The sequence below is a fragment of the Pieris rapae genome, chromosome 14 (assembly GCF_905147795.1).
Source record: "Pieris rapae chromosome 14, ilPieRapa1.1, whole genome shotgun sequence".
NCBI lineage: Eukaryota > Metazoa > Arthropoda > Insecta > Lepidoptera > Pieridae > Pieris > Pieris rapae.
This window is the reverse complement of record NC_059522.1, coordinates 4,688,952-4,705,184: the sequence shown is the minus strand read 5'-3', so window position 1 is coordinate 4,705,184 and position 16,233 is coordinate 4,688,952. Positions and strand designations below refer to the sequence as shown.

General features: G+C 30.7%; 2 protein-coding genes across 2 annotated transcripts; both read right to left on the bottom strand.

The window, feature by feature from the left end:
- Positions 1-6,949, bottom strand: LOC123689737 (UDP-glucosyltransferase 2-like). Its single transcript, XM_045631130.1, has 9 exons — positions 6,836-6,949; positions 5,089-5,232; positions 4,474-4,561; positions 4,196-4,388; positions 3,209-3,406; positions 2,648-2,867; positions 2,307-2,526; positions 1,548-1,767; positions 1-944 (listed from the first exon to the last, which is right to left on the bottom strand). Exons 2-9 carry the CDS (start codon positions 5,230-5,232, stop codon positions 668-670), a joined length of 1,560 nt encoding a protein of 519 aa, XP_045487086.1. The 5' UTR covers positions 6,836-6,949; the 3' UTR covers positions 1-667.
- Positions 6,950-8,859: 1,910 nt separating this feature from the next.
- LOC111000248 (UDP-glucosyltransferase 2) lies at positions 8,860-15,288 on the bottom strand. Its single transcript, XM_045631131.1, has 9 exons — positions 15,016-15,288; positions 13,907-14,056; positions 13,458-13,545; positions 12,567-12,759; positions 11,803-12,000; positions 11,066-11,285; positions 10,530-10,749; positions 10,122-10,341; positions 8,860-9,462 (listed from the first exon to the last, which is right to left on the bottom strand). Exons 2-9 carry the CDS (start codon positions 14,051-14,053, stop codon positions 9,192-9,194), a joined length of 1,557 nt encoding a protein of 518 aa, XP_045487087.1. The 5' UTR covers positions 14,054-14,056; positions 15,016-15,288; the 3' UTR covers positions 8,860-9,191.
- Positions 15,289-16,233: the final 945 nt, after the last annotated feature.

Below are 16,233 nucleotides of genomic sequence, written 5' to 3'. Positions count from 1 at the left end.
TTTATTAAAAAATATTTTTTATTTCAATTTGATTGAAGTTTTACAACTAAAGACTTAACGTCGCTGTAGAATGATAACCTCTTATATCCAAACATTACAGGAAGCGAAAAAAATGTTTTATTTTATCAATGTTCGTTAAAATATTATTGTGATTTTCCAAAGTTTTGGATGGTAAAAAGGACTTATTTATTAGACATAAAATTACTTCATTAGTTCACCAGTTAAAAATGACCCAAGAGACATTATTTTGTCATTTTCTGACCTAGCTTGTGCTTAGCTTCTCACCGTTAAAATGTCTATAAATACTAAATCAAAGTTTATGTTTAGTTTGTCGTACGTAAAGTTTGAGCTAAGTCTAAGTGCACTCTATAGATCTTGGCATAAGAATAAAACAATAAATGGTTCTTTGACATACGAGGTACAGTAACGTTCAATACTTTTTTATTAATACTTCGTTGCATTAAGGGTAAAAAAAAACTTAAAGGATTCTAATGTGTACTTATTAACAAGAGTAAGTAAATTTTACATTAAAATGCATGCGTGTATTGCAAACGTGGCATGAGTTTGTTAAGAATTGAGATTCAATTTTTAAATTATTAGTAAGAATCGGTTTAAAAAAAGAATCAAATTCAACAAGTACATTTTTCAATAAAAAACGACAACCAAATCATTGTCTCTTCTTCTTACTAACTTTAGTTTTGTCTTTCTTAAAAAGACCAACAATTTTTTTACAAATATAATACAGCAACACCTTAAGTACTATTAGAAGAGCAACAAGGTCTAAATATAATTTTTGATACCAAGCTAGGTCCAATGCTGGTGATCTCAAATGAGGGGCACCACGAGTTCTCACAACGTGTTCGACCCAGTGTACCATTTCCTTGTCTGGTGTAACCGGTCTGTCATGATAAATCATTGACAGCTCTTTGGCTTTCGCTGCATATCTAAAAAAAATGTCTTTTATAAACATCATTACAATATATCTTGTATTATATATATATAAGTCTAATCACATTTTAGAACCTTGAACAAAACAAATTCGAATTGTCACTTCGCACTATGTTTTTCGCGCATTTTTTTATTTTCATTTTGCTTCAAGTTTACCGCATTATACATAACACTATATATACTATGTTATATATATGTTATGTTATAAACACGTTTATCTAAAATGTATAGTATGTTATAAACACGTTTATCTAAAATGTATAGTAATTATAGTAAATGCTATAAATAAATATAATATTTATTTATAAAAATAAATAAAAATATACTTATATATATTTTATCTTAAAATCAAAATATCAGACATTTTTGTTTAGCAGAGAGAAAATACCAGCAAAACAATGGATTCGGTACGAGAAAGGCACTTAAAAATTGATCAGCCCACGAGTATATCCAGCTCCGGATAAGTACTGGGTAGGTGTAATATAGGCGAAAGAGAGGTTTTGAACCTTAGGCCTCAGTCGGTCTCTTTCAAGCCGAATTCCAGTATTGTTAGATACTACTGTAAAAAACGATATCATCTTCAATAGCTATATACTTACTTAGGGTTCTGAAGAACGCTTTCTATTGCAACTTTTAAATTATCAGCCATAGTGTAAGACAAATCTACTTTTATGCCAAATCCTTTTCTAACTGCATTATTCGCATTGTTAAATTGATCTGCAAAAACTGGAATTGCTACGATGGGTTTTCCAAAGTGAATTGTCTCAGTTGTTGACAGAAGACCACCATGAGTAATAAAGAGAATGCAGTTTGGATGAGCTGAAAATATAACTTTTATAAGTATCTAGAAAAATAGCTATCTTTTGGTCACATTACCGCCTTTCAATTTGAAGAAATATTCAATTGTTTCGGGTTCTAAGGTAATAAAATCTGATCACCTGAAGTAGATAATCTATACCTGTATGTACCAAAAGCATTATTTAGTAGTATAGCAACAAAAACATTCTAATTAATATTAGTATTCTTTAATAATTTAACATAGCTTAAATATGAAATTCGCCGATCATGTAAATATATCCATCTAGTGGCGCAAGATTTCTTTGGGTCTCACATACTGTCTAGCACTTGTTTACCAGTAAAATATGCCGTATATTCTGTGCCATATATTAACAGTATTGTTAGTAAACTAACATGCGTAATAAAAAAAATGAGATAGACTGACAAGCCGTATGTCGGACAATTTGGAAATGTATTAGTTCGTTGTAGTAGATTCGGTACGATATACTATATATGTTACAAAAAAATTTACAATGAATTCTAAAATATAGACTATATAGTGAATATTTTATTTATCTCACCTAAAATACTCGGTTGCGGAGCCCATTGTACGATGTGCACGTTACTTGGAGTTCCAGGAAGGTTTTCCTCAAATTTCCATAAAACTGTATACTTTAAGCTGCCAAACATCTTCAGTAGGCTTTGTTTTACCTCCTCTGGCAATAGCCTACTCTTCAAGTTACTCCCCATACTGAAGTATATTAATCCATTTTTCGCATTATCTAAAAGTTTTTTCAAATTCTGTGAAGTAAATCCAAATTTTTATACTTATAAGAAATAGTAATGTCTTAATGTACTGTAATATCTATCACAGTTCGTTAGGTAATGTCAGTAGATACAATTAGGTAACATGAATACTTACATCTGGTAGCGGTTTGACTTCACGACTGATATGATATCCTCCAATTGGAATAACATTTTGTGGCAACCTAACAGATCTCCCCACTGAATAATGAGAGTTACTCAAAATCAGTGATCCATTATACAACACATCTTCAAATAGTGGGACTTTATTGCCCCGTTTTTTTATAATTGGTACTAAGAGTTCTTCATAAGCTTTAAACTGTATCGGATTTAAGGTGCTGCAATAACCATTTAATACGGATTAAATTAATAAACGAATGGCGAACATAATAAATTCTGGCTTAAAACATGATCGTGGTCTAAAGAAGTAACTCATTTGTTGGTTATAAGGAATACAAATTATTGCATGCAAGAGATATCTCAACAAACGTCATTTCGTCTAAGGTTTGTTACAACGCTGAAGATGGTTTTCTTTTACTTCTCAAATTTATATAGTAGGTGATTAAAGGTTTTACAGGTACGTAAAATATGGTAAATTTCTCGGTTATTCATTGAAAAGATGATTAATTATAAAAAAAATATGTATTTTAGCTTTAATCGAAAACAAAATTGTACTTACAAATATTCCAGCCCCAATCCGCCAAACATGAAAGCTAACTCCTTTACTCGCTGAGTAAATGAAAATGGTGGGTAGTTGGAAGAAATCACGTCGGGATTGTAGGCCGGGTTAGCGATTTCATCAACCAATTTCAAAACTTTTGAATGCGGATCTGTTGGCGATAACCAGATGAATGGACAGTTAAAAACTGCGGAGAGTCTGGAAACATAATTTTACTAATGTTACACATATGCAGCACATGTATATTTTTATTAGGAATTATAATTTAAGAATTTGGTACTTAAAAGCTATTAATATATAGAACATTAATTTAAAATTAGTAGTTTTTGAAATTCCATAAAATTAATTTAAAATGTAATCTAACGAGTGTTTTATATATTATCTTTGTCTATTCCGATAAAATTAATACTAATTTAAAAAAAATATGTCAGAAAGTCATAATCAAATAGTTCTGATATGTAAATTCAAATATATACAATGATTCCTGACTTGAGCGAATAGATAAGATAGACATATTTGTTTAATTTGCTCTGGCATTGTGTTAATTTTTTAAGTTCCTACCTAAGTACATAACCTATGTAAATTTTCGATTTTAATTTGAGCTGTTTACTTATAATATTTGTTTCTTGCTTATTTCCAATTTCTAATATAATTTATGCTAAAAGTGATAGAACGCTACAACCCTTTTTAGGTTTTAGGCTCGGATTCCAGTATATGTTTCATGATCTTTTTTCAATCTAATGGGCCTCCTATGCTTGGCACCAGCGACAACTTTTCGATTCTAGGGCAAGCGAGTTTCCTCACGATGTTTTCCTTAATCGTTCGAGTGAATGTTAAATGCTTAACCTTAAGACAGGAAATCCATTGGTGCACAACCGAGGATCAAACCTACGATCTCAAGGATAAGAGTCACACGCTGAAGAAACTAGGCCAACACAGCACGAGAACTTATAATTAAATATAAATTAGAACGATAATGATGCTAACCCAGCAAGTAGCTCATAAAATAACCATTCTATAATAATAACATCGAATTCCTCCTTTGGATCGTTGAGGAATTTTTGTACGTTTGGATGTTCAATAGCCTTTGAATTCACTTCCGCCATTGTAGTCACGAAGCTAGTTACATTTTGGACATCCGTTTTTTTATCCATTATTGCTTGTATATTGCTCACGTCATCTGTAATAAAAAAAATATTTTTATAACTCACAACAAGCACATCATATTTTTCGCATTCTTAATATTAATATCAAATTTAACTAACCTTTAAATATGTGTTGATTGTCACTGATATCGATCTCTCTTATATTGGATAAAGGCTTATTTTTAGGGAATGGTGTTATATAAGTAACCTGAAAACAGAGTAAGATATAAAATATATCAGTGGAACAAAAACATTTTTTATATTGCCAAAATGATTCTTTTGAAATAAACAATCTAACAATATTGCGATGTCTGCAATATCAATAAACAAATGAGTATTGAATTACAGATTAATGATTCCAATAGAACGACACGTAAATAAATTATAGGTTCACAATTCTGAATCGATATATACAAAATAAAATATCGGAATAATTATATAATTTTGTAAGTTAGATATAGTAAAGTCCCATCTCATGAAGTATTATTAGTTTTGCAGGTTACCGGCATCTCTAGTCCAGTGACAGACACCACCACAATACGAAACCCATTGATAATTTCTTTATATATCCTTTATCTTTCATCAAGACGTTCTGGCTCAGTTACTGAAACCATGAGCATTCAGGGAATGTGCTTCCATACATTTATCCGTCCCGTGTGTGTACATCTCGTAGTTTGTTAGTCGAGTTTCCTCCTTCAACAGCAAGCTATGTGTATCATATACTTAATAATTTACCTGATGATTTGCTTTTGCTAATGCATTTACAATACCATCACCGAGTATAGAATGACTTCTGGATGGCATCGGGAACGAAACAAGAATCTTATAGCCATTGCACGTTACACTTAGTGCAATGAGAATAAATGTTAGCGCCCACATCTGAAATTTGTTTTATTCATAAATATATAAGTTATAACGAGTAAATTGTAGTATAGTGTACCTTTTTAAGTGTAAAGGATTGTATTGATTGATAACTTAATGATAATAATCTCTTATCAACTCATCCACGTTATCTGTCGTGTCTATAATTATACTAAGCTTAAAAAATACCTATTAGGTCTAAGAGGTACCTATTCTATCCCTTTGTATATGTATGATTGTTTTTAATACCATAAGCCATTTCGAAAATGTTCACCAAAACATACGCTAAAGTTTATGTTTTCATGTGTTGACACTTTGCAAAATAGATATATCATAAATCAAAACATTAAAATTATGCCAATAGAAGGTTATTATGAATAAAAAATAATAACTGCCGTGTTAGAGTTTGTAGTCGTCGTCTATAATTTAACATAAGTATTAGAATGAATGTTGGTTAACAAATATACGTACGTACTATTGTATAAGTACTTTAAAACGGAGAATAAAGAATATCAACAGATGAATCGGGAAGGGTAAATTAAATGGAAATATTTTATTACAAATTTTTTTTCAGTAACGCGTAACGTGAGTGAATAATTTTTCATTTATTTTTTTTTTCTTTCAACTAGAGCAGTTAACTCTATGTTCCAAATATATAAATAATTAATGAACATTCTACCACGTAAAACACATTGTAAAATTAAATTTTATAAGTTCATTCTTTGATACAGTCACTTAATCACATTTTTTGTTTACTGATGTCATCTTACGTTTTTAAGGTTATCATAAACCAATTTACGAGCCGTGTAACATTGCGATAAAAATCTTTAAACTACTTTTAAAATTTATATAAAACAACCAAAACTTTGCAAGTCTAAGCTTTTCTAAATGTATGGTTGTATAATGTATGCATGAGTAAACATTGACTCAAAGAGATTAAAAGTAAAACTACTTCTACTATGAAAAATATGTATTTTTCAAACAAACTGTTTATTAACTATGTCGAATATATAAAAAACTCATATTAAACCATATCAATGCTTAGAACGGTATAAAATGCATAGATTATATATATGAATATTCCATTAATAATTTAAGGAATAGTCCAAGAGCACAGGATCATGCGCTAATATGTTAAAACAATGATCGAAGCCGGAACATACTTAAGATAAGTAATCAATAATATGGTAAATATAATAATTATGGTGCAACCTTTCCTAGTTTTATTAAAAACCTTATTATGTAGTAACGCCTGCTGTCTGTATTTTTTAAACATTTTACTTAAGTTAAACATTATTTGTTACCTTAATATTTAAATTCAAATAATATATTCAAGGCGTAAGATAACCCGGAAACAGCTCAAGGATATTTATGTATGAACGCATATCAATCCTTTACAAACTGAATCCAATGATTCGCTGACGATTTCTAACAATGTTAAATTTGAATGAACACAAAAACCGGCAGATCTAAAACTGGATTTTATTAATCATGGACCCAAAATGATTCGTGTATATATAGGAATTTTTACAATAAAAGTCCAGTCAAAAGGATGATGATTTATGTTCGTACTATGATATATTTGAATCAAGTGTTAATTATATTCCTAACTTGTACTCACATTGCGTCCGCACCGGAGAGGTCAATATGAATCACTGACAATATTCACTTGTCTTTTTCTTATCTACAGGAGATCCGAGTTAATTTTATTGATGTCTCGTTCTAACAGGAAAAGACAGTGCGTTTGCGTCTCTGCGCACACATAATTATATTGTTATCAAATATATAATACTGCTTATGCCTTATGTTCCCATTTGATCTTTTTGGTTTGCGTTTTTCATAGTTTTTTTGTATAATTATTTTTGTCAAGTAGATTTTTATTGTCCTATTTTAAGTGTATTTATTTGATATTTTTATATGGATAGCTTGACATGTGGCCTATTTCAAAAATTACAACTCTCCTTTAATAACACTGATAGGCATGCGACACATCAAACATCAAACTATATTTCCGAATTTAAAAATAAAATCTAGTTAAGAAACGAACACAATGGGATACCTAGATCTCCATCGCCTATCCATTGGAATCACATATTAGGTACACTTTGCATATCTGGAAACAGTACAGACTGATGGGAAAACCTACTGAGTTTTGCTTATAGCTTTTTGCTTTTACTCCACAATAATAGTAACGTTCCAACGAGTCTAAATCTATTTTCAATTGCGCCTAATATTTCGAAAAAGGCTTCCGAAATTATTACAAAAATATATAACTACTAGCGGATCCGACAGACGTTGTCCTGTCTACACGTCTTTAATTTCAAAATTTCAATGTTTAATAAGCCATTTTGATGAAAATTATTATTCAAATGTTATGACAATATCTAACGATCCAGCACATGGTCACACACGATATAACACAATGATAACAAAACTTTTTTTAAATTTCGGGACAGACTAAAATTAAAATTCGAATATTATTTAAAATTTGACACTGCGATGGTAGCGCCGTCTGTCGGATCCAATGTAAAACATTCCAAAATCAACAACAACTAATAAATTGAAAATTAATTAAAAAAACATTGTCCAGCGGACAAAATTGTGAATCTAAACCATTCCCAGATCCCCTTGAACACACACAAAAAATTTCGTCTAAATCGGTCCAGTCGTTTAGGAGGAGTTCAGTCACATACACACGCACACAAGAAATATATATATTAAGATATTTTACAGTGTTAGTTAGAGCCATGAAAATTACATACAAGAGTTACGTAACTAGTAGTTGAGTAACTGTCTTCAGAAGTTAGTTATCAACCAGGAGTTTGGGATGTCTATTTATTAGTGTTAACATTTTTGTATACAAGATTTAAAATAAAATAATAACGTCTAGTATCTTGATGATCATGTTTTACTTTCTGATCTTAGATTCTATTAGATTTTAATTCAACAGGTCTAACTATAAATTTTGATAAATGTGAAATTTATCTGACAAAAGTCAGACATCAATGAGAATTTGACCCATTTAGAACCCTGACTGGGATGTCTGCTAGAGGGCTTCAAGGCGAACTTAGGGTTCAAACCTGATTGGAAAATAATCTAAAGGGACAGTGAGAACCTAAAGACAAAAAAACACTTTGCGATTCATTTTTATATTGTAGATAACATGTAATTTTGTTAATTGCTTGAATGATTGCTGGGGGCATAGTTCGTAGAAGCGAACAAACTGGTTAAAATACTTTAGAAGCTATTATCAAATCATCGTCATGTTTTTTATATATCTATCATCTATATTTATATACATATGCGGCTTCATCGTAGGATATTTATGAACGTATATATACATTTAGTAATATTATTAAGTATTTTGGTTATGTTACAAACCTCCTTAACTCCAAATACTTGAATTGTTGTAATACATATTATATTAAATATATGTGTATAATACAAGTGTTTATTTAATTCATATATAAATAAACACTTGTCATCTTGTACACTTCACTGACCATTTACACAGTTTGAAGGTAAACTCAGCCATACTACTACGCTAATATGATACTTGCTTTCAAGCCTTATGTACTGATTGAGATAGTTATCTTTTGTTTAATTTATTTAGGACATAACAAATGAAACAAAATATTTTAACGTACGTATCTTTATTTCTTACCGTTTAATATGGCACAAGGCCTTCCAATGAAACACTGAATTCAGTATTATTTAAGAACAAGATTGTTTTGTAAGACAACAAACACTGTGTGATATCACTCTTTATTCTAAGAATTTTCTGGGTTTTCGAGACGAAACAACAATTGATTCGAGTGGTACAAAGGACAGATCAAATAAATGTATGAAATATCAAGGAAATTTTAATAGAAATCTACGCCATAAATATCACATAGTATGTCCGCCAAAAAATTAAATGAAAAGAAATACTGTTATTACTTATTATTATAAAGGAGTTAGTGCTAAGTGCTAAAATCTTAATTTTTTTTCTTATCATTATGTTCCTTTTTAGTAAATTTCCGTAAAACTTTTCTAAGAAGATATATAAAGACGAAAATTACTATGATTACTAAAGCAGCCAAGTCTAGGTATAACTTCTGGTAAAGAGGCGTTTGCAACGCAGCAGATCGAAGATACAGCGCACCCTGCGACACCACTACTTCCTCAGTCCAGTGGACCAGATCTACGCTAGGGTGCGCCACTCGGGAGTGGTAGATACGAGATAGCTCTTTTGCCTTAGCTGAGTATCTGAAAAGGAGTTATGCAAATCAATAATTGTAGAAAAACAGTTTAAATTTATTTCCAGTTTGTATTGGAAAATTAAAAACAGTTGGAGTTGAAAAATAAAAATAAACATACATAAATAATACTAAAGTTAATACATACATAAGCGTTTTACATAATTATTTAAATTTCTTGCTGTGTCATATATTAAAATACGCAGTCTATGGAGGAGGAGTAACTATGGAGTTTAGAATACAAAAGATGAAAGTTTTGATTTGTAAAATTACGACTGCAGATGATATTAATATCTGAATCGTGAATCATTTGTGGTGTACAAATTTCAATAGTGTAGTCTTGACATAAAATAGGTTTTAAATTATTATCTTTAAGGGAAATGTCTCGCAGCGATAAATTCAGTACAGCATAGATATTTATTTATTTATTTGGAAACAGAACAGATACAATACAAATAAAGTTAAAAATAACACATAAAATAAACACATTGGATATATATGATACAAACAAAACATGACAATGACACATATACATGTAAGAGTTAGGACATTAACAGTTAATGTTATGTTAATATTAAGAATATGTTAATTCTTGTGAAAAATTAGATAATTTTATGTGAATATCAGCAGTGTGTTATCTATATTTACTTATAAAGAGTAAAAACTTACTTGGGATTGTTTAATACATCACGTATACTCTCTCTCAATTCATCCACCATCGAATAAGATAGAGTGGTCTTTCTCGCATAGCCCTTGTTAACAGCCACCTCAATATTTGTGAACTGATCAGCAAATACTGGAATCCCAATTATAGGAACACCAAAGTGAATAGCTTCTGTCGTCGAGAGAAGACCTCCATGCGTTATGAAAAGAATGCAATTTCGATGCGCTGCGAATGAAAAAAAATATGTTGTTTGCAGTTGTTAACAGAACGCATGTGATGAAAAGATCTGATACAAATTGATATAAACTAGTTGTGGAATTATGAAATTGTCTTATTAAGATGCCAATGAAGTCGTGATTACCTTTACTTTAAACAGCAGAAGTACATGATATACATACATAAAAATAGCATACCTAAGATACTCTGCTGAGGAGCCCATTGCACTACATGTACGTTCTTTGGACGAGTCTTTAATTGTTCTTCAAATTTCCAAATAACAGTCTGTTTTAATTCTCCAAAAAGCTTAAGTAGTCCATCTCTTAATTCTTGGGGAAAATGTTTGCTTTTTAGATTCGATCCCATACTGAAGTAAATAACGCCATTTTTAGCGCTATCCATTATTGTTTGAAGATCCTGATATAAAGAAAATATTTAGATTTCATCAAATGCGTAAAAAATACATTTTCGACGCCATAAACATAGATACATTATTAAGTTAAACATTTAAAGAAAAAAACGTTGAAACGTTAGAAAATAATATTTAAGTAAAAGAAACCAAATTAAAAATTACGTTTCATTATCATTTGTATCATAAAAACCGTCTGGTCATTGCTTTATTATGTAGATAGTGTCATTCAGATAATAGCAAATTATTTCCTTAAAGTTGTATTATTATTGGCAAAGTTTTGATTAACTTAATCTTCTAAAAAAAAGTTACAAGCATAATTACTTTTGGTAAAGGTTTCGTGTCAGTATCAATGTGATAGCCACCAATAGGAATGTAGTTTTGAGGTAATCTTGTGGATCGTCCTAGTGAATAATGCGAGTTTCCAAACATAAGGGACGCATTATACCGTAGAACATCTAATGATGGTACCGGATTGATCTTATCTCTTATATGAGGTACTATGAATTGTTCATAAGTCGTTTGTTCTGATCCATATGCATATCTGAAAATAAAAACAGTTATCATCATAATTTAAAAAAAAACACTGATTGCGAGATGGACTTCAAAGCCTGTGAGATTCTTGTTTTATGCAAGTTGATTGAGAACTGTTGTATTTACCGTTTAAATTAAATTCGAAGGTAGAGCGGAATACGGTACTTGAAACGTTGAACTTAATTTACAGAATGTGAGTTACATTTTGGCCTATAAAGTTGTACATCAAATTGACAACATTATCATTCTAATGCTTCTAATATTTCTGAAGCTTCTTCTGTTTCATAACATATATATAGTAATACAATATATTCGTAAGGATGAAAATAGTATGGTAAATATACAAAATCTTAACATTATGATTATTAATCTTCATTATTCAAATGAATGTCATGTCATGTCATTGCATCTAAGCAATTAGAGGCAAACATGTCACATTCAAAATTGTATTTTGTGTTTGTTTTTACCAATGTATCAGTGTGCCGAGCGTTGTCAAACTTTATGAATAAAAAAATAATAATAATTACCTGTATTGTAGATACTGTCCAAAAAATAAGTGTAATAATAGTTGAACTCTCTGCCAAAATGTGAAAGGTGGTGCAAAAACTGTATGGCTGTCGGGCGTATACGCAGGGTTTGGAATATCGTCTATAAGTTGTAATACCATCCAATGAGGTTCAATAGTGGATAGCCATATGAATGGACAGTTAAAAACAGGTATTAATCTAGAAAAAACATGAAATGTGTCAAACAATTATTTGATTGCCAAGCTGGACATCAAATACCAGTGTCTTAACCATACGTAATCGATGGTGATGACAAATTTACTAGAAATTAATAACTTTCTAGTAAATTTGTCATCACCAAAAGTTAGCTCAAAAATAAATAATTCCAATAAATACAGATAAGGAAAAGAAACACGGTTAGGGAATTCACGTGTCTCCGATAATTGATACAAAGATATACTCTCCAACCCTGTTTTACTTTTAAAATTATTTCGACAACCCTGAACAAGAAGATATAAAATTCAACTTAAGAATACGATCTGGCTGGCCCCTCATCAGACGTTTCTGTGTTTTGTCTGTTGTTATTGTTTTTAGTGCACATTCAAGTGATAGGTTTTAAGATTGCCGCAATCTACTCTGAAGACTTAAAAATTATTGCATAGTAGAGTTCACAATGAATGATTAAAGTCAAGATATTTTTTATAGAAACTGAAAAACAGTTACTTGTGAACAGAGGATGGACTAACAGAACATGACACTTCTTAAAAATAGAATCGTAGATTTACCCAGCGTATATTTCTGTGAACATCCATTCTGCTATAATTACATCAAACTGTTGATTTTTATCTTTAAGGACATTTTGAAAATTTTTATTTGCTATTGTCTGCTTTCCGACTTCCACAAACATACTTACAATCAATTGTACATTTTGTAGATCGATTTTTTTATTCATTATCATGTCTAAACTTATCATGTCACCTGCAAAATAAACACAAAATACTATTAAGTACAATGATTGTATTTACTAATCGCTAGTCTTGATCGATAAATGTTGATAACTTTGTTAATTTCCATTTTACACTTTTTTGAAGTTATACTTCTTTTATCGCATTAAGGAAAAATGATTAGAATATTTTTTTACGATAGGCGTACACACCGTCACAAAAAACCGACACCCTAAAGTTTTTGTCAACATTTTTGAGGTTATACTTGTTTCGGCGCGTTAGGGAAAAATTATGAGAGTAACTTTTTTGTATTGTTAGTGTAGTTTTTTCTTTAAACGTAGAATAAGGCGAATGATACAATATTTAAAAAATTTTATCTTAAAGATATTAATTGTTACGCCAAATAAGTATAACTTCTAACGCGCGTACATATGTAGGTACCCACACGTCTTTGTATTGTAATGGAGACCAAACAAGATTTTAATAATCTTATTCCTGCGTCGAGTTACAGTTATAAAAAAGTCAAATAATACATTTTGAAGTAAATATTTATTTATAACATTTTTGTGGAGTCACGCACTTTTTTAACGAACTAGTGTATCACTAGTGTTCCTCATTTTCTTAAACGGTTCTGAAACTTGGATTATGCATTATTATATTATCCGACAGGAGGAAGATAGATGTCCCTGTTTGAAACAATTTGTGATTTGACTATTGATTATATTAAAATACCTTTTAAAATGTCTTTATTAGCCTTGACGTCTACGATTGTAAGGTTTGGGTGGGAATTGCTTTCAGGAAACGCTGTTACGTAAGAGATCTGAAATTTTCTTTTAACATTAAAGTCACTTTAAAAAAATTACCAAGAAATTTTTCATTCTCGATTGTTAATTCTACTGTATAGCAAATGTTTTAATTTTTATAATATTTCCAAACTCGAATTCCTTAGCAGCCAATGTTTACCGGCTTTTTAACCCAGAGGCCATACGTTCGAATCACGGCTATGCAATAATGGTAACAATCACATTTTTACTTATTTAGAAAAATGATCACGAAACAGATGCAGAATGGTTGTTCGACTGCGTTTAAAAGCTATAAAAACTATTAAATATCGGGAAAAGTTAGAATTTAAAGGACTACTCGGCTAGTGCCTGGTGTTTAACGTGTTTTAAGCGAGTTACCTGGTGTCCAGCCTTCAGAAGGTGCTTGATGACACCATCTCCCAAGATAGCATGGCTCTTGCCGGGTAGGGGACTTATCACCAGTATCTTGTAAGACTCGCAGAAACCAATTACTAGTAATATCAAACCAAAAACTCTTAGAGCCATTTTCTGTAAAGAATGAAAGTATATAAAGCCAAACTGAGCATTTGGTCGTTAGCACTGATATTGGCTCTTCGAAGTATGGCTGTGCACCAACAATTTCTATGTGTAAAGTAATAACTTGCACTGTGTAGGAAAGAAAGTGTCCATATAAGGCGGCACACCCAAGATCCAAAAAAGGTCTGTCAGGGACATAAACATGTCTTTGGGCAATTAAAAAAAATGCGGATAAAGGTGAATTTCAAATCTTTCGTTATGTTAACTCTAATTGAATACTTAACAATATTTGTACAATTTTATACCAAACACAATACAACCCAATTAATCCTGTTGAATACCTACTACCATTATTAACGATTACTTTCGTTTATTTATAATTATGTCAGTCAAAGAAGCTCTCTAGGAATAAACTACGTGCTGTCTCATGTTAGGGCGGCACGCTTTCCGTTTTATTGAGAATCAATATATAATATTTGCAAGCATATCCCACAAGCCATTTATTTCTCGTATTTTTAATGAATTACTTATTTATATTCTACAGATTTCAAACATGTGTATTTTCGTTTATTATTTCGCAATGACTTGTTTATGATCCAACACTAAATCATTCTAGATTACTAATATTAGGTATGCGTGAAAATGATTAATGAAGGATTAATCATTATTAACGTATAAGACATTATTAACGTCTGTATACGTTAATAATGCAAGCTTATTAACGTATACAGACACGTTTAGAACATGCTCGCTTCGACCCGCAAGGCCGCAAATAGCACATACTAAAAACGTCCGAATTTTTAGTATACTTATAGAACGCGTGCTGCAGTCAGTAATATGTCTTTCTATGTAATAGTTATCAATGACTTCTTTTTGTATACAGAACATTCGTATTTAAAATATTTTTTATTTAAATTAAAATGTTTGTAAATGTTTACTAAAGATTTTTTTTAAAGAACCTGTTTGCTCACCTACTCTATAAACGTCTACTTTATCATATGTGTTTGTCCTTTAGTGAAGACAAGGTTTAATCCAATCCAAGTCCAATCCAAGGTTGTTATTCAATACTAATGGCTTATGCTACCACAGGTAGAACTTTTTGAAAATGTTTAATTTCAACACTTTAAATAAAATTTTATATGTTTGAATTTAAATCACACTAGTCGCACTGATTGTTTAAGTCACATTACCACCAAATGGCGACCGTCTTGTTCGATATCAAATCTTTGTCTGCATGATATCCAACCGAGCTTTACACAGAATGAAGATAAACTATATTTTTTTAATCAATTTTGACGTAACGATGATTCATAAATAATTTAGACTCCTCAGCTTAGACCAGTAAAGCACTAGCTTTGTTCAGTTTAAAGAGAGAGAGCTATTTAATAAATAATTATATTTTTTGAAATTTAATGGTTTTCACTAGCAATAATCAGAGTAAGGGCCTGTTTCACAATGTATGGATAAAGTACCAAATAGCTATGCAACATAAAAATTATTCGAAGTCGTGAAACGCAAAAATACTGTTTATCCTACCAATAAGTAATAAATAGCTTATTTGGAACTTATCCGGACATTGTGAAACAGGCCCTAAGTATGTCAATAAAAAAAGTGAAATTGCTGAATTGCAAGATAACAATCTTACAATCGATACTATGTATGAATCTTAGACAAATAAGTAATAAGAATCAACTGATGCTATTTAAAGTATATTGATAAACTAATTGCTTTTTTTGGTTTTTTATCTGACTTACAGCAAACTCGTGAACTACATATATACTACAAGATTATATAGATAAAAAGATAGTTGCAATGATTCATGTGTTCTCACACCCGACCTTCAGGTTCTGCGTTTTAAAACCTGCTCCTAAACACCGGCCATGAACCTATGGATTTTTTAGTAAAATATGACATAAGACTTGGTAAAGCAATCGTATGTTTACAGTTTTAAGACCTAAAAATAGTCGACATATTTTAGCTTATAATAATATCTATAAGCAAGGATAAACATAAAACTGATACTTAATTGAAACAATAATAATAAATATTCAATGTGCCTCAGACAACTGTCACACACATAGAGAGAAGCTGTGGTAGTGACACGCTAAAGAACATTACAAGAAACATGGAATATGGTATTACGGTCTCGTCGCATCTGTCAATAGAACTTAACGCCCCCTGAATCCTTT